We start from the raw sequence: 18,517 nt of genomic DNA, 5'->3' as shown, positions 1-18,517 counted from the left end.
CAAGCTAGAGGGACAACACTTGGGGTCTTAGGAGCTTCCTAAAGGTGTCAATTGTATCCATAGTGCATCAAAGAGATTAGTGCCCAAATTCCTCTTTCAAATTAGGATTTAATTGAATTAATTTGTTAATTCACAATCTTAAATGGCAAATGAAGATCCTAATACATATTAAAAGTATTTTAATATGCAACTGAGCATTGAAATTGATTAGACATATAAGAGATGTGGCATGATGCATGAAACTCTAGAAGAAAAATTTTGAAATTCAATGCTCCAATGCACCAATTACAATGCTTCTGCTCCTTCAATTGGTATCAGAGCCACTATATTTGCCATTAGGATTGAATATAATGTTTAATTGCATGATTGGATCAAATTTGCATTAATTCAAAGCTGTTTGGGTAATGAAAGGTGGCGGTATGTTGTGAAGAACACCCCAAGGGAGTGTTTGGTTGTATGCACTTGGTTTATGGCCTCTTTATGTAATTGTTATATATTTTAAGGCCCATAATTAGGCCCATACCTAATTAAATTGTTTAATTAGGAATTTTAATCATACAATTAATTTTTGAAAAATGTTTTCAAGGTATTAAATTTGGAAAAAGTTTCTAAATTTAAATTTATTTGAATGAGATTCAAATATGAATTTCTTGGTTGAATATGTGATATTCAATTTAATTTTTTAATATATATATTTTATTTAAATATTAACTTATAATATGCATGATGGAAGATCATGGTCAATAAAAGACCAATGTAATTGGATTTATTTCTTTTATTTTTCTTTGAGTTGTAAAATAATTAATTTTATTTTAGTGGCATGTATTATAAATGTTATAATAATTTGGGTTGTAATTTCATTTATTTGAGGACTTTAAAGTCCATATTCTTGTAAATTCGCCTTGATATGCCAAGGATTATAATGTAATTGGATTGTAAGAAGATCGAGGAGGTCAAGAGCATTGGTGAGACCAACGGGAGAAAATCAAGATCAAGTGTTGATTATGTACTCCTTCAGCAACTCTTGTAAAATGAATGAATAAAATACACTTAGCAATGCTCTGATTCAATTCTTGGTGGCTCTGAATAGAATCCCTTAGAAAGTCCATGATCATACCATATTATTTGTTTATCCATGTATGCATGAGATGTTTGAGAATGTATGCAAGTATATGATATATGCATGCCAATTGGATAATGTGCAAAGTGTGACCATAATAGTAATTAAGCCAACCGCTAAATCTTCCAAACAAATGATTAAGTTAAAAATGGTATAATTAAAGTAATTTTATCATGGGCCCTCTATTGAGGCAATTATTTTAAGAAAATTTAAATACTTGCATGTGATGCATTTATTTAAAAAATTTTCTTAAGAATAATTATTAAGCATGAGATATTGTAAATATGTAAATAGTTGATGGCCAATAATGGATGTGCCTGAGGACATTAAAATTATTTGCATATTTACTGGCTCAATAAGATCAACTTAACTAATGCAAGATAAATCAATAATGGATGTGCCTGAGATTTTGAGCATTAGGGGCTAAGTAAATGATTGAACCTCATATGAGATGTGATGGGCAAGGAGTTGCTCACTTATAGTTTATTGTAATTTCAATAATGGATGTGCCTGAGGATGATCAATAAGACTATAAGAATTCAATCACCCACTAGAAATCCATCCAACTAGGATTTCCATTTCATACTTTAGAAGTGTAGGATTCGCAAAGTTAGTGGGAGGACCAATTTGATTAAAAGACCATAATCATTTTGGTTAATTACTTGATATATTTACTAATTAATCTAGTTATTTTTTGCAGTTAATTTTCTGATAATAATGAGCACACAACAACCACCACCATCCAATATCCTTGTGAGCATCCTTGATCACAATAGGTTGACGGGACCTAATCTTTCTTATTGGCTAAGAAATTTAAAACTTGTCCTGAACCTAGAACGTATTGGATATGTTTTAGACTCAAAGGTTCCTAGTCCCTTACCTCTAGAGGCCACTCAAGAGGAACTAGACAATTTGAACAAGTGAAAAGAGCATGATATGAGAGCCAAATATTACATACTTGCTTCTATGAGTAATGAGTTACAGAAGCAGCATGAAAATATGCATAATGCAAGTGAGATCCTCCTTCACCTGCAAGAGTTGTACGGTGAGCACAGAAGGAATGCTAAGCATGAGATATCTAGACAGCTATTCCGCATGAGGATGTCTAAGGGACAAAATGTAGGAGATCATGTCCACAAGATGATTCGGCTTATTGAGTAGTTGGAACATCTTAACTTCCACATGGATTTCCAACTACAGACGGATTTGATCTTTCAGTCTCTACCTGAGTCATTTGGGAATTTTGTGATAAATTTCCATATGACAAACCAAGAGTGTACTTTGGTTGGGTTGCTTAACATGCTGGTTATTGCCCAAATGAATATGCCGAGCAATAAAGGAAAAGAGGTGGCTTTGATTGTATCTTCTTCTTCTACTGAAAAGTCCAAAAAGAAGAAGGGCAATAAGAATAAAAACCCTCAAATTTCTGGACTTTCCAAAAAGATAGACAAATAGAAGGGCAAGACCGAAGCTGACAAAGGCAAAGGAAGGTGTTTCCACTGTCAAAAGGATGGGCACTGAAAGAGGAACTGCCCAAAGTATAGCAATCTAAATTAATGGAATGCCATGATGAAAATCAACTCAAGTTCAAAATATATTTGGCACTTAAGATTAGGTCATGTTGCAGAAGATAGGATTGCAAAGCTGGAGACAATAGGAATTTTATATTCATTGGGTTCTGAACCTACTCCAACTTGTGAATCCTACCTTTAAGGTAAAATGACTAGATCACCTTTTGTTGGACAAGGGCTAAGAGCTAAAAATATTTTGGAATTGATACATAGTGATGTATTTGGTCCATTTAAGGAAATGGCTAGAGGCAGTTTTCATTACTTTATTACATTTACTAATGATAAATCAAGGTTTGGGTATTTGTATTTGATGAACTACAAACATGAATCATTCGAAAAGTTCAAAGAATTTAAATGTGAAGTAGAAAATCAAATAGAAAAAAGTATTAAGACTCTTCGATCAGATCGTGGAGGTGAATACTTAAGTACTGAATTCGATGAATACTTGAAAGAGCATGGCATTGTCTCCCAACTAACTCCTCCAGGAACGCCACAACTGAATGGTGTATCTGAAAGGAGAAATCGTATCCTATTAGATATGGTACGTAGTATGATGAGCTATACTGATATGCCAATCTCCTTTTGAGGATTTGCATTAGAATCAGCTTTACATATTCTGAATAGGATTCCATCAAAATCAGTTTCTTCCACACCTTATGAGATATGGCATGAAAGAAAATCGAGTCTTAAGTATGTTAAGATTTGGGGTTGTCCAGCTTACATTAAAAAGCTGAACACTGATAAATTAGAAACCATATCAGAAAAAGGTCGATTTGTTGGATATCCAAAAGAAAGTTTTAGATATTATTTTTATTTACCTACATCACAAAAGATTATGGTAAGCAGAGATGTCATCTTTCCTGAACAACAGTTTATTCAAGAAGGTGGCAAAGGAAGACAAATAGAGTTAGAATTGAAAAATTCTGACCAACCAACAGATCAAATGGATATAGATCCATCTAGTCAACCTGCACCTATTGATGAAATATCTACATTAATTCCTCGCAGATCAACCAGGATATCTCACCCACCAGTGAGATATAGTTTTCTTCATAAAGATGAACAAGAGTTGTTTACTCATGAAGAAGTAGATCATGGAAATGATCCTCTTACCTATGAAGAAGCTATATCAGATATAGATTCTTCAAAATGGATTGAAGCTATGAAATCCGAAATTGATTCCATGCATAAGAGCCAAGTTTGGCACCTTGTTAACCCACTTGAAGGTATTGTACCTATAGGGAATAAATGGGTTTTCAAAAAGAAAATTGGTTCTGATGGAAAGGTAGAGACCTATAAAGCAAGGCTAGTAGCGAAACGGTTTCACCAAAGGCAAGGAATCGACTATGAGGAGACTTTCTCGCCAATTGCCATGCTTAAATCAATTAGGATTCTATTAGCAATAGCTGCATACTATAATTATGAGATTTGACAAATGGATATCAAAACAACTTTTCTCAATGGATACATTGATGAAAACATTTTCATGGAACAACCTAGGGGTTTTGAATCCCAAGATGGTTCCAAGGTATGCAAGTTAAAGTGATCCATTTATGGGTTGAAACAAGCTTCGAGGAGTTGGAACATCAATTTTGATGAAGCCATTAAGTCATTTGATTTTATCAAAAAATATGGATGAACCATGTGTATATAAGAAGGTTAATGATAGTGTTGTCACTTTCCTTGTCTTATATGTGGATGACATTCTATTGATAGGTAATGACATAGGTATGTTGACAACTGTCAAGGTATGATTGTCAAATACATTCTCCATGAAAGACTTAGGGGAGGTAACTTATATTCTTGAAATTCGCATCTATAGAGATAAAAGCGAAAAGAATAATTGGTTTATCCCAAAGTTTATACTTGGAAAAGGTGTTAAAGAGGTTTAACATGCTTGATTCCAAGAGAGGATTGTTACGAGTGAGACATGGTATCCACCTTTCTAAAGAAATGTCTCCAAAGACACCTGAAGAAAGAGATAACATGGCAAGGATTCCATATTCTTTGACTATTAAAAGTTTGATGTATGTAATGATGTGTACTAGGCCGGATATCACATATGTTGTTAGTTTGACTAGCAAGTTTCAATCCAATCCAGGTTTGGAACACTAGATAGCTATCAAGAATATCCTTAAGTACTTGAGAAGAACTAAGGATTTATTCTTGATTTATGGAGGTGGTGACTTGCAATTGAATGGTTATACTGATTATGATTTTCAATCAAGATATCGATGATAGAAAGTCTATCTCTAGGTTTGTGTTCATTTGTAATGGAGGTGCAGTCAGTTGGAAGAGTTCCAAACATAGTACGATTGCTGATTCCACTACAGAGGCCGAGTATATTGCTGCATCACATGCTGTAAAAGAGGCTGTTTGGATAAAAAAGTTCATGACAGAACTTGCAGTAGTTCCTTCCATTGAGTCAGCAGTTCCTCTCTACTGTGACAATAATGGAGCGGTCATATAGGCCAAGGAACCCCGATCCCACCAGAAATCCAAACACATAGAAAGGCACTACCACATTATTAGAGAAATAGTTGGGCGGGGCGATATAGCCATGCAGAAAATAGCTTCAGCTAAAAATCCAGCTGATCCATTAACAAAGCCTATGTCACAAGCTCAGTTAGACCGTCATCCTGAGAAGATGGGTCTAAGATATTGTAATGAATGGCTCTAGTGCTAGTGAAAGATTATTAGTAGTATGCCCTAGAGTATATCATTTTGTATATATCTTGCGCTTATTTTATTAATAAAAGGCAATTTCACTTTTTCCGTTTACAAAATATATTTATGTGTAATAGAAAATATCCATTGATATTTTGTTAGAAATTCTCTTCTTAAGTTGTTAAGAATATGAGTGACAGTATTTCTAGCACAAAGTATCATAAATTGGTTCACAGTTAAGGATACTTCATAAATGACATGACTTATTCAGAAAGATTGTAATCATATTTGTTCCCAAGGTATTTATATGAGATATAAATAAGATAGAGTAGTGAGTCTCATGCTACATAACAAACATGATAAGCACTTATACATGATAAGTAGGCCGAACCAGTAACGCATATGACAAGCACAAGGAGTTTACTCTGTCAATGCATTGTCATATATCATATCAATGTATATAATTTTTAGACTTGAGATAATACAGTTATCTTGTATATAGGTGGTTATACTACTTTCATACTTGTACTGTGTATGGGTATATGGGCATGTGTTGGCTCCTACTAGTTATATATGGAGATAGGTGTTGATCAAGATAGAATCTGTTGCCCAAAATAAATAGGGATAAAATTCTATGTTTATTTAATTATTCTTGATGTTTTAAGTTCCTGGCTAGGACAGACAGATTTAGTCAGAAAAGAGTTTCTGACAAGAAAATCTAATTAATTAAGAACTGAAATTAAAAGAGAACATAATGTTCATAGCAAATGGGATTTGACATTAACTATGACTCCAGCTCGAATTGAGATTTTGTAACGGAGAGATTCTAGTGTATGGTAACATATGATTAAAGGTTCATTTAAGGTATTCTTTGTTACTAATTGGGTGGCCATGGCACGCTATGCTAGGTATCAACCATGGTCTATGAGATGCCTAAAATTATTTAGAGAAATCATTTATGGTAAGAAAGAGTTCTAATGATATAAAGAGCTAATATCATATCTCATTGCCAATTAGTGATGAGCTCAGTGAGTCACACACATATACAAGTTAATCACTAAGTAAAATGTGATTTAATTAATTAATTAAAGAGTTTAATTGATTAGTTAAATAGGTTTGGTTTGCAATGAGATTGCAAAGTCTCTAGTATGGCTTGAAACCAAATCTAGGTTATTGAATGTATAGTATAAGTTAAATTTATATTTAAAGTGTTTAAATATGAATTTAATTGTGAGAAATTAATTAATAGAGATTAATTAGTTAATTTATATTTGCTATAAATTGATTAGAAGAGGAGAAATAATGATTTTGGGCTGAGAACTCAAAATTACAATATAAGGGTAATTTGGTCATTTCACATGGTGATATGTGGCACCATGAGATGATGACACATGGCACCATATAAATTTGTCATTTGTCTTCTTATCATGCAAAATGATCAAAGTCAAGATTAAATCTAACTTTAACACTTGGCTTAATGAGATTAAGTCAATTAAAAATAAGATGCAATGTGATGGTGACATGTGGCAAAGGGTTTAAATGATTATTTGACCTAATTATAAAAGGAAAAGAAAAGAAGAAACAAAACACTCTCTCTTGTGTCTCATGTGTGATGGCACAAAGGCTCTCTCTATCTCCTTTCTTCTTTTCTCACTTGATTCAAAGAAAAATCCCTTAGTTTCTTTGAATTAAAATTGCTAAGAATTGTTTCTAGTGTCCTATACACACATATAACCTCTCTAAAAGTAAAACCCAAATTATAATTAGTTGGCAAGGCTTGAGAAGCAAAATTAGGGGCTGCCATTGGTGATCTTGGTGTGGACAAGCTAGAGAGACAACACTTGGGGTCCTAGGAGCTTCCTAAATGTGTCAATTGCATCCATAGTGCATCAAAGAGGTTAGTGCCTAAATTCTTCTTTCAAATTAGTGTTTAATTGAATTAATTTGTTAATTCACAATCTTAAATGGCAAATGAAGATCCTAATACATATTAAAAGTGTTTTAATATGCAATTGAGCATTGAAATTGATTAGGCACATAAGAGATGTAGCATGATGCATGAAACTCTAGAAGAAAAATTTTGAAATTCAATGCTCCAATGCACCGATTACCATGGTTCCGCTCCTTCAGTCAGAGCCATCGAGTGGTCAGTACCAAGAATGAAAATTAGTATTATACTGGTCAGAGCCACTAAGTGATCGTTACCAAAAATGTAAGCATGTGCTAAATCGACCAAAAGCACCGAGTGGTCAGTGTCACGAGTCCTATTATCCAATCTATATACCGTCTGTCATAGGTTACTATGAGTACTGGAGTAAAGTCTCCAATTGTGATCATAGAGATAATAATTTCAAATAAGATATGATAAAGTGCATTTAACCTCATTAAATGGTGTGGTTAATAAGTATGGATTTATTGACTTATTTTTATGTCACGATGTTATATATTTGTTTTAAAACTTTTTAAATACTCTTGTATGAATATGATGAGTATATTATGTGTTAGTGTGCATAAAGAAAATTATTTTGTTTTAAATTAAGAGTGCACCACTAAGCTATTTAGCTTAGCGAGGAGATTTGTTTCCTCACGTAAGTATAGTAGATAAAGTGTACATTTTTATTCATATGCGTGTGTACAGTTATATTGTAAATAACATTATGTAAATTTCATTTTGGAGATTATAAGTATGTAAATTAAATTTAGCCACATGAGTTGGTTAATATAATTGTAAATTAAAGATGCCTCTTGTGTTTAAGCAATCTTGGATGATGAAATTGATGTTGATGGAATTTAGTGATTATTGTATGATAGCAATGATATAGTAATTAAGGATTTCACAGGTTTTGAAAAATATTTTAACAGGTGAATAGTTAAAATTTAGGAGAAACTCTTATAATTTCTCCATCAACATAAACAGATATGTTTTTGTAATTACATTTCAAGTAAATGAAGGATAATAATTAATAGACAGAGATAGGTGCTCCGTGCACCAAATGTGACATCACTTTACTAGGTTTCATTATAGATAGGGTAAAGGGGGTGTTACAGTTGGTTTTGTGTATTTTGGCATTATGCTAGTTTAATGTAAACAGATATATTTTGGGTTCTTTTTGGTTTTATTAGCAGCCATTATACTATTAAGGATGAGGGACATTTTTATGTTTGATTAGTAATGAAACGGTTTGTGATAAAATGGCTTAATTTTCCTTTTGTTCTATTTAATTGATTCGTTTATGTATATGAGCATGTTGGTTATTGCAAGTTACTAAAATCTCCCCTTTTTGCATTTTTTGATATTGGTAACTTAGATATCTGTATATCTCCATATTGGTTTGTAAATAATTCAATATTTATATTGTAAATCAACATAGACCAAATTTGATCAAAATATTTCCATTCATTAACATTACATCATTTGACATATAATTTTAACAGGCATACTGTTGCAGTAGCCTCTCACAATATCATGTCAACCTTAATACATGATTTCCATAACCTTTTCTATTGCATAATTGTAGGATAACAAATAGAATTCCCAATATTACAGTAGCAACTACACATTTTAATTTCATTCTTTGCTTCCATAACTCTCTTCCAACAATCTCCATCTTCAACTTCTTATTGGTTTTGTTCAATTCTCTGACCCTATCACACAACTCAAATTTCACTGTCACTTTCTATAATTTTCTGCTCAAGCTTACTCATGTTTCGAGACATTGCATTACTCATCTCTTCCAAACTCTTCACTTTATCTTTTAGTATATTTCTCTGCCTAACTAAGAACAACATAACATCCGTCTCATGACCTGTGCATAGTGGATCATACCACTGGATGAAGGAGTAGTCATTCCTTTACAGTGGAATAATACAAGTAATAAGCAACCATTTAACACAAAAGTTCAAAAATTTTCCAAAAGTCAACACAGAATTACAAGCCATTACACATTATTTTAACTCCACCACTCCACATCAATGGAATTTACGTTTATGAATACCCACAGTCCACAAGGTTACATTACTGCTCTTACACCATATCTGCACAACACTATAAATTTAGAGTTCTCTTCTTGGCTATGTGTATGGTTGACATCTTTGGGATGGGTATGAGTTAAGAGTAAGAATAAAAGGAAGAAGAAGAAGAAGAAGAAGCGGTAAAAATCAATTTTGGGATATTGCAAACTAACTTTTTTTTATATAATTTAAGGATTTATAAAATTGGGGTTTATTAGGATTGATGTTGTTATAGGAATTTCCACTTGTATGAATTTGCAAAATAAGAGAGAATTAAGTGGATTAGTTAGCCACCGCTCTGATACTTAAGTCAGTGTTAGGAATTAGAAAATGAGAGAAAAGAGAATAAAGGGTTGGTCCTTATGTACCTATCAACTCCTATATATATAGGTATTAGTTAGACTCCCATTGAAATTAGGAGTGTTGCATTGTAATAGGGATTAATCTCTAGATATCCCGGACTATGTGTTGATATAATCCTTGTTGGTCTTGGAGTCTTCTTTAGATTAGGACTCTAACTCATTATGCAAGTATTTTAGAATCTATCTTGGGAGAGGGAGATCTCCCATTTTATGATTATGTGTTCGAGTGCCCTATTTCGATTGATGGGCGATTAGTGGATTGCCTATTGGGCAAATGTATTTATGGCTAATGCCACTTAGGTGAGTGCGATTTAGCTAGTAGCATCATTAGTCCCCCCACACTATCCGAATCTTTAGGTTCAGGTTATTTTAGCTTTTAAAATAAATGGCTGTAATGGTGCCACCTTATTTTAAGAGGTGATTCATCATGTTATCAAAAGAGCCATTCAAATTTTAAGCAACCTAATGTTCTGGTCACTTGGGCTTCCCTATGTGCCTTTTCGATGATCGAGGTAATTAAATGTCTTCCTATATAAGCTTAAGATGGTCGTTCCTTCTCATTTTTATTTTCTCCTTAGCTTCAAGTTTGAGAGCTCTTAGCTGGTTTATTGATGATGCTTGGATTTCGCCAAAATCTCATGTCATTTCTTCACCAATATTGTTTTAAGTTAATTATTCTTTCTTTCTCTAAGTTGTGGAATCACCTTGAGACTCTCAAGAGATGCTTAGCAACGTGTATGCACTCACACTTTTAGATGACGAGTATAGTGTTGATCCTAAAGTGGTTGCAGGTACTTTTGGGTGAGCGAGTGATAGAGGTGAAAGTAGTATTTCCTAAATGGGTAGGTAAGAGACCAATATTGCAATGGGAGGCAAAGAGGTTAGTTGCCCAGCTGGGGCGAGTGAGTCAGGTAGAACGAGTAAAGATGACAGCAATCCTATTGCATTGATCAAGTCGAAATTGAAGAATACCGCTATCCATTCGATCTTATAGAAGTATGATGTGCCGAACAGTTACATGGCCCATCAAATGCGAAAGGAGTTTAGGGCACATGACCCTGTGGTTTGGCTTATTTTCTTTGTGATTTATGAGGAGACATTATTGGCTTCTACCTTCCTTTGGACTATTTTTATACAGAAGTGTTGGAGTTCTACAGTATCTGCATCACCTAATGTTAGAGGACTCTTGTAGTGTTTAGGGGGCTATGCCATCAAAGCAATATTGAATGTGGGGTGAGGATCTTCACTAGCTTTTTCTAGTTATTAGATTGCCTAGGTCACAATTTCGACTACTTCCTTTATTTGTGAAGAGATGGAAGAACAAGCTTTTCCTTTTAGGACAGCGCATGGAAGTTAGCTAGGGGAATTTTCCCTTCTTTAGGTTGTTAAATGTGAAGTCAAGGAAAGGGGAGATTAGCCTATTTAAGCATAAGCAAATTGTGATTGCCGAACTGAATAGTTTGGCTTAGAAAGGCACTTTTCCTATGGCCCCCTAGATTACTGGGGAGACAAACAACTACCAGGGCGAGTGGAGAAGGGGATTCCTTTCGTTGGTCTGATGGCTGGGAATGCGACAATTATGGAAGAGCCTCGAGAGTCCAAGCAATAGGGTATTTCTCTAAACTAGCCTTGTGCAACTAGTAGATATACTAATTATCCCTTCTTTACATAGGTATGGCCATAGTAAGAGAAGAAGAAAAAAGAGCGTTAGCTGCCTGGGTTTCACATAAAGGAAGGATAAGAGAGGCACTTTCCTGTCTGAGCCCCCTTCCCAGTGGGCGTAGGGCAAACATTTGATGAGGCTAATGCATCTCAAACTATTGTCATTCACTTTTCTTGGTGCCGCTTTACTTGACTTGTTCACCCTAGTTGGGTGACCAACCCTTTTGCCCACCCCTTATTCCAAGATAATTCACCTTTCAGGATTAGGTGGCACTATCACAATCACTCATTTAAAATTTTCAAAATAACTGAACCTAAAGATTCAAACAAGTTGGGGGGGGGGGGACTAATAATGCTACTTGCTAGAATGGCGTTCGCCCCAAATACGTTTATGCAATGGGTGATCCACCCATCGCCCATCAGCTAAGATAGGGTGCTTGAACACATAATCATTAACAAAAAATCTCCCTCTCCCAAGATAGGATTTTGAAATACTCGTATGACGATTTAGAGTCCTAATCCGAATAAGACTCCTAAACCAACAAGGATTCTATCAATACATAGTTTGAGATATCCAGAGATTAATCCCTATCACAATGTAACACTCCTAATCCCAATGGGAGTCTAATTGATGCTTATATATATAGGAGTTGACTCATTCTCTAATTCCCAACACTGACCTATGCATTAAAGTGGTGGTTAACTAACTCACCTGGTGCTCTCTTATTTTATAGATCCATACCAATGGAGATTCTTGTGACAACATCATTGGCTCCATCAGTGGGAAGCCACTAATTGATTTTCTGGTGATTGCTATCATCTCTACCAAACCTTAGCCTTAGATCCACCAGTTTAACCACCAATTACTGAAACACCACCCACGGGCAATAGTTCCACTAATGGTGCCACAGTTGCAAACAATGCCCTTATGCAACTTACACTAGAACATATATTGCTATGAATCAAAGAATTGGAAGCTAAAAACTTGGGCTTAAAAAACTAGGCCATGCAACCAGACAATTTTAGGGCCTTTAAAAATAATGCAGCTGTTCGAGTTAATGAAGGACCAATGTTTAATTCAAAAGGAGGGATAAGTAGGAACCAAAAGTCAATTCAGCCAAGAAAGGTCTTGATTGGAGGTTGGTCCAAATTGTTAAAAAAGTATAGAAAGAGACTGTCTAGGAAGGTGACTTTGGGGTAAGAGACTATTTCCCTCTGATGAAAGAGATCCTAGTTGAACCATTCCCCGCAAAATTCAAACTCTCGAGTTTGGACAAATATGATGAAAAGACTAGTCCTCATAGTCACCTTACTAACTTTCGAACCACCATGCACCTCCAAAATGTTAGTAATTTCATCCTTTGCCAGGTCCTCCCATTAACCCTAAATGATATAGCATAAAAGTGGTATCAACACCTCCCAACAAATTTCATCCAGAACTTTAATCAACTAGCAAGTGACTTTAAATAGAAATTTATTACTTGCATCTTACCTAAAAAACTCTCTTTCAATCTACAAAACATTTGGTAGAAAGAGGAAGAGAGCATTTAGAGCTACATAAATAGATTAAATTCTAAAGCCATTTAGGTGAAATAGCTAAACCATGAAACAACCTATGAAGCCCTGAAAAATGGTTCCACTAATGTCAAGTTCATCGATTCCTTAATAAAAAAAAACCCTACATGGATGCATTATCAGCTGATGGAGAAGGCTTAAAAATACATCCATCTGGATGATGAAAGGTAGGGAGAAAGGTAGATTGAAAAGCTTGATAAGGGCAAAGGTTCAGTTGAAAAAAAGAGGAAAACCTCAGAAAGTCGACACACTAAATTGATAAGGGAAGGGATAGGTTTAGAAACAATACCCCCTTGAATGAGTCTCGATCTAGAATACTGATATGGATCCAGAAGAATGGAGAATCAGTAAGATAGCCTAGAAACTTAGACCCCATATTTTCCAAATTAAGAGACCAAATCAAGTTTTGCAGGTTTTATGATGACTATGGGCATACCACGGATGAATGTAGATAACTAAAAGATGAAATTGAAAGGAAGGTCAAGGATGGAACACTTAAGTGTGTCGTAAGGAAGGGCGATCGAGACTTTAGCCTTAAGGATAGGAGGGGCGACCATAAGGAAGTCCAAAAGATAGCAAGATCAAAAGGAAGGGAGGAATAAGTCTGACGATAAAGACCCTATTGGAGTAATAAATGTGATTGCTAATGGTCCTCTCACAATTAAGGGGGAGAAAAAAAGAGACCAAGCTCTTGATGGGTTAATAAAAATTATGGTTGTTGAATAATTGTGCCAGTCTCCCATTTCCTTTGGTCCCAAAGTGACAAAGTTACTCACCCACATTTTGATCCTTCAGTAATCAAAGCTAGATTCAACAAATATGAAATGTGAAGAGTCTTGGTAGACACTGGAAGTTCAGTTAACCTCCTCACCTTGGAGATGTATGAAAAGTTGGGCCTCCAAGTAAAAAAATCAATCTAAGGTTCCTTATATATTATTCAATTGGGAGATAAGTCAATACCAGTGGTAGGGACAGCTAACCTCACAATAGTCTTAGAGGACGAAAAGCTCAAGAGGTAATTATCTGCTGAATTTGCAATGGTAAACATCCCTTTTTCTTATAATGCCATCCTCGGTAGAGCAATATTAAGCAACTATGGCATAACAATCAACATGGGAGTGCTATGCCTAAAATTGCCTGCCACCAAAGGTATAACCATTTGCAGAGAGAGCCAAAAGTCAACCTAGGAGTGTTATAAATAGTTGACGAAGTTGGCTGCTTAGATGACCCTACCTATTGAGTTATTAGAGCAACCGGAAAAAGTATCTCCCAAACTATCTAACACCATATCAATGGTGAAATTGGAAGAGGGAAAGAAAATCATGTTAGGGACAGCCTTAGAAGAGCAAGCCAAAGAAGATGTGATTTAAACTTTAACTCAGAGAATTCAAACTTTTGCCTAGACACCAAAAGATGTAAAGGGTGTTAATCTAGTAGTCATGACCCATAAATTAAATGTTGATGCTACTACTAAACCAGTATAGTAAAAGAAGAGAAAATTTGCCCCTAATAGGCAAAAAGGCAATGGCAAAAGAAGTCAAATAGCTAAAAGATGTTGGTTTAATTTTTAAAGTCCAATACCTAACTTAGGTTGGCATTGTTGTTCTTGTTAAAAAAACTAATAGCAAGTGGAGGATGTGTGTAGAGTTCACTAACCTCAACAAAGGCATGCCTAAAAGACCATTGCCCCTTGTCCACCATTGACCGATTAGTAGATGACACAGCTATACATGCAGTATATTTACATGTTGATGTTATTTCTGGTTACCATCAGATTTTAGTGGAGCCTGGCGATGCAGAAAAAATCACATTCAGTACAGATGATGGAGTCTATTATTATAAAGATACCATTTGGGCTAAAAAACGCAGGTGCAACTTACTAACATTTAGTTAAACACAATTTTCAAAGACTTGATTGGCAATGTGGTAGAGGTATATGTGGATGGCATGATGATCAAAAGTATAAGGGTGGAAGACTATACCAAAGACATAGCAGCGATATTTGATATCCTAGACAAGGTTGGAATGAAGCTAAACCCAGAAAAATGTATACTTGGGATAAAAGCTAGAAAATTTCTATGACTAAATGTGTCAAAAAGGGGAATAGAGGCCAATCTCGAAAAGATAAAAGCCATTATGGACATGCAGCCACCCAAAAACATTAAAGAAGTGCATAAACTAAATGAGCAGATCACTACATTGGGTCATTTCATGTCATGCTTAGCCAAAAGATTCCTTCCCTTTTACAAAGCCTTGAAAGCAAAAAACAATTTAGGAGGGGAGAAGATTGTCAATTAGCATTCGATGAGTTAAAGAAATTCATCACACAACCACCACTCCTAGACACACCTCGGCCAAGTGAAACTCTATACTTGTATCTTTCAATTACTAATGAAACTATTAGTTCTGTTTTGGCCAGGAAATAAGAGGGAGAACAATTCCCAATTTATTACACAAGCTAAGTACTAAAAGAGGGAGAATTAAATTACCCTACCCTATAGAAGCTTGCTTTTGTTGTCCTAATTGCTGCAAAGAAACTAAGGCCTTACTTTTGGGCACATACAGTTGAAGTTTGAAGCAATTATCCATTGAGAAAGATCTTGCATCGCACAGACACAAGTGGAAGAGTAACAGAATGGACAGTCTACTTTGGCTCTTATGACATTCGGTATAACATAAGGCATAATTTAAAGGCTAAGGCATTAGCAAATTTTGTGGTAGAATTAACTCTCGTTGAACCAGAAAAAGCATATAATAAAGAAGAATGGAAAGTTTGGGTAGATGATGCATTAAGATCAGATGGTGCTAATAATATTGTCATTGCAATCTCCACTAGTATGGATCTACAAAACAAGAAAGCATTGGGTGGGTTAGTTAACTAATGCTCTGATGCTTAAGTCAGTGTTGGCAATTAAAGAATGAGAGAAGAGTTAAGAGAATAAAGGGTTAGTTCTTGTGTACCTGTCAACTCCCATATATATATATATGCATCAGTTAGACTTCCATTGGAATTAGGAGTGTTACATTGTGATAGGAATTAATCTCTTGATATTTTGGACTATGTATTGATAGAATCTTATTGGTCTAAGAGTCTTCTTCGGACTAGGACTTTAACTCGTCACACGAGTATTTCAGAATCCTGTCCTGGGAGAGGGAGATCTCTTGTTTTATGATTATGTGTCTGAATGTCTTATCTTAGCTAATGGGCAATGGGTGGATCACCTATTGGGTGAATGAATTTGGAGTGAATACCAGTTGAGCAAGTGCCAATCGAATAAGTAGCACCAAGGATTAGTGTTTATTTTTAGAGATTGGACTAATTAGGAAAAATAAGGACTGATTAGGATGGGTGACATGGCTTTGCTATTAACTTTAATAGTTGAATTAGATGGTAAGATACAATTAAATCATGGTTTATGGATTAGGGTGAAATTAATAAACAAGGTATGAGGTAAAATTATAAAAAATAGGAAATGTTGTGAATTTTTTACTATTTTTCTTAAAATTTTAATTACTTTTAAGTTTCTATTTTCACAATTTAAGCAAACACGCTTTTAATCACGCAGAGATTAAGGTGACTTTTAAGTATTCAATTTTTTTTTAACGGAAAAAATAAAATTAAGTTGTCATAACCTAATTGTCTGTGCTGGGGAATTGAAACAGTGAAGTGCGAGGACTCTGCTCACAAGAGAGAGATGGGCGATCAGCGATCTGTTACATGTAACTGTATCGTCTTAGTCTGTGCTTTTTTGCTGGTGAGAAAGCTTTATCAATTCACTGGTTTAATTGTTTTTTGGATGATTTGATTTCTTTGGGGTACACGTGGTTTAATTAGGGTTTTCTGATACGTTTTTCAGATTTTTTTTTGAAGTTTTGGGATTAATTTGGATTTAGATGTTTCTTTTGGTAGCTTCGTTGTTTGTTAAGAGCTCAATCTGCTCCCAGATTATTTACATTTCATAGGTTTCTTCATTTCATACGAACATAAGAACGACGAATAAACTAGAGAAGGGATTATTTTTTTCTTCTGGGTCATATGGGTCGGCAAAATGCTTATAATTGTTGAAACATGCTATACTGATTTCTGCTGTATTGTGTATTAGTTTGCTGTTACTGGGTCATATGGGTCTCCCTATGGAACTCGTAAAACAGGCGGGTCATCTGTATTTTCTTTATTTAATCTCAAAGCGAAGAGTAGGTTTTGGAGTGAGGCTGTTATACGTGAAGGTATGTTAAATATCCTTTTTGTTACTGGTTTTACATGTTCCTTTCACTGGAATCACCTGAAGAACGGATTTGTTTTGCTGGAGCAGATTTTGATGATCTGGAATCTTCAAGCCCTGGAAAAATGGGAGCTCTCAATTACACTAAGTCAGGTAATTCCCCGTGTCTTATCAGCTTTTTCATAAACTTATTTATAACCTTTATTGATAAATTTTCCCATGTACATTCCTTCAAGTTGCTTTTGAATCACAAATTATCAATTTAATCTATTTTTTTTATCTTTCCCTTGAATGTTGCATAAAAATATTCACATTTTTTTTTTTCTAGCAAGAGAGCTTTGTGAACTTCTGATTTTGATTCTTAGTTCTTACATTATTGAAACCTTTGTTCTAGCCTAAAGAATTGCCATATTGTTTAGCTTCTTGGTGGAATAAAACCAAGAACAGCTTTTTCCTTTGGGTTTAAGGGTAAACTCTAGTAGGGTTTTTACCTGAGACTCTAATTCAGGTGTTTTCTAGTGAGATTGGGAACCTTCTCTAGAACTTGCCACACTTCATATTAATTGGAGGGAAGAAAAAGCATATATCTTCAGAAGGGCAAAGTGGTTCTTTAAAATCATTTAACAAATTTTGTCATTTATTTAGATGAAGTGATGTCAGTTGATTGAAAATAGAATATTTTAAATCTTTATTTCGTGATGTCTCCTGATTAACATTTAGTCCGCCTTCACCTTCTTCCCCTATCCTTATGTGTGTGTGTGTGTATATGTGTGTGTGTGTGTGTGTGTGTGTGCGTGTATGTGTGTGTGTGCGTGTATGTGTGTGTGTGTGTGTGTGTGTGTGTGTGTGTGTGTGTAATGAATTGCTTCAATTCTTCTGCAGAACTTTGATGCTGATTGATCATTTGCATTCTTTGCTCATTATGATGTCATGTAGTTAAGAAATGGATTTTCATTATGTCCGTAGATGATAATGTAATTGAGAAAATATGATACAAATTAACTTTGATGGTTGGAAATTAAAACTGGATATTGATGGAAATAATTTCTCTTGATAAAAGTAGGTTTTTTGTTTGTTGGATAAAAGTTAACCAAGCCTTTGTTACCTTTTCGTGGTTGTGATATTATAGCTTGAGAAAGAAAGGTAATTTAATCTTTTTCTTATTTTGTGTTTTAGGTAATATTGCAAATTATCTAAAGCTTCAGGAAGTGGATTCTATGTATCTCCCTGTTCCTGTGAATTTCATTTTCATAGGATTTGAAGGAAAGGGGAACCAAGGTCAGTCTCTTTGTTACCTATCATCAATTTTCATTGGTTTATTTTTCT

General features: G+C 34.8%; 1 protein-coding gene across 3 annotated transcripts in view; it reads left to right on the top strand.

The window, feature by feature from the left end:
• Window positions 1-16,563: 16,563 nt before the first annotated feature.
• Window positions 16,564-18,517, top strand: part of LOC110645189 (uncharacterized) — a 30,229-nt gene continuing 28,275 nt past the window's right edge. For 2 of the 3 annotated variants that reach the window (XM_058138703.1, XM_058138702.1), the window contains exons 1-4: window positions 16,564-16,723; window positions 17,072-17,195; window positions 17,282-17,344; window positions 18,368-18,469. In XM_058138703.1, the coding sequence (XP_057994686.1) occupies window positions 16,664-16,723; window positions 17,072-17,195; window positions 17,282-17,344; window positions 18,368-18,469 (349 nt within the window). In that variant the 5' untranslated portion in view covers window positions 16,564-16,663. Of the gene's footprint in view, window positions 16,724-17,071; window positions 17,196-17,257; window positions 17,345-18,367; window positions 18,470-18,517 lie in introns of all 3 variants that reach the window. The other variant, XM_058138704.1, reaches the window with a different exon arrangement.

The sequence above is a fragment of the Hevea brasiliensis genome, chromosome 16, assembly GCF_030052815.1.
Source record: "Hevea brasiliensis isolate MT/VB/25A 57/8 chromosome 16, ASM3005281v1, whole genome shotgun sequence".
NCBI lineage: Eukaryota > Viridiplantae > Streptophyta > Magnoliopsida > Malpighiales > Euphorbiaceae > Hevea > Hevea brasiliensis.
The sequence above is the reverse complement of the archived record's forward strand: the minus strand, read 5'-3'. Positions and strand labels throughout refer to the sequence as shown.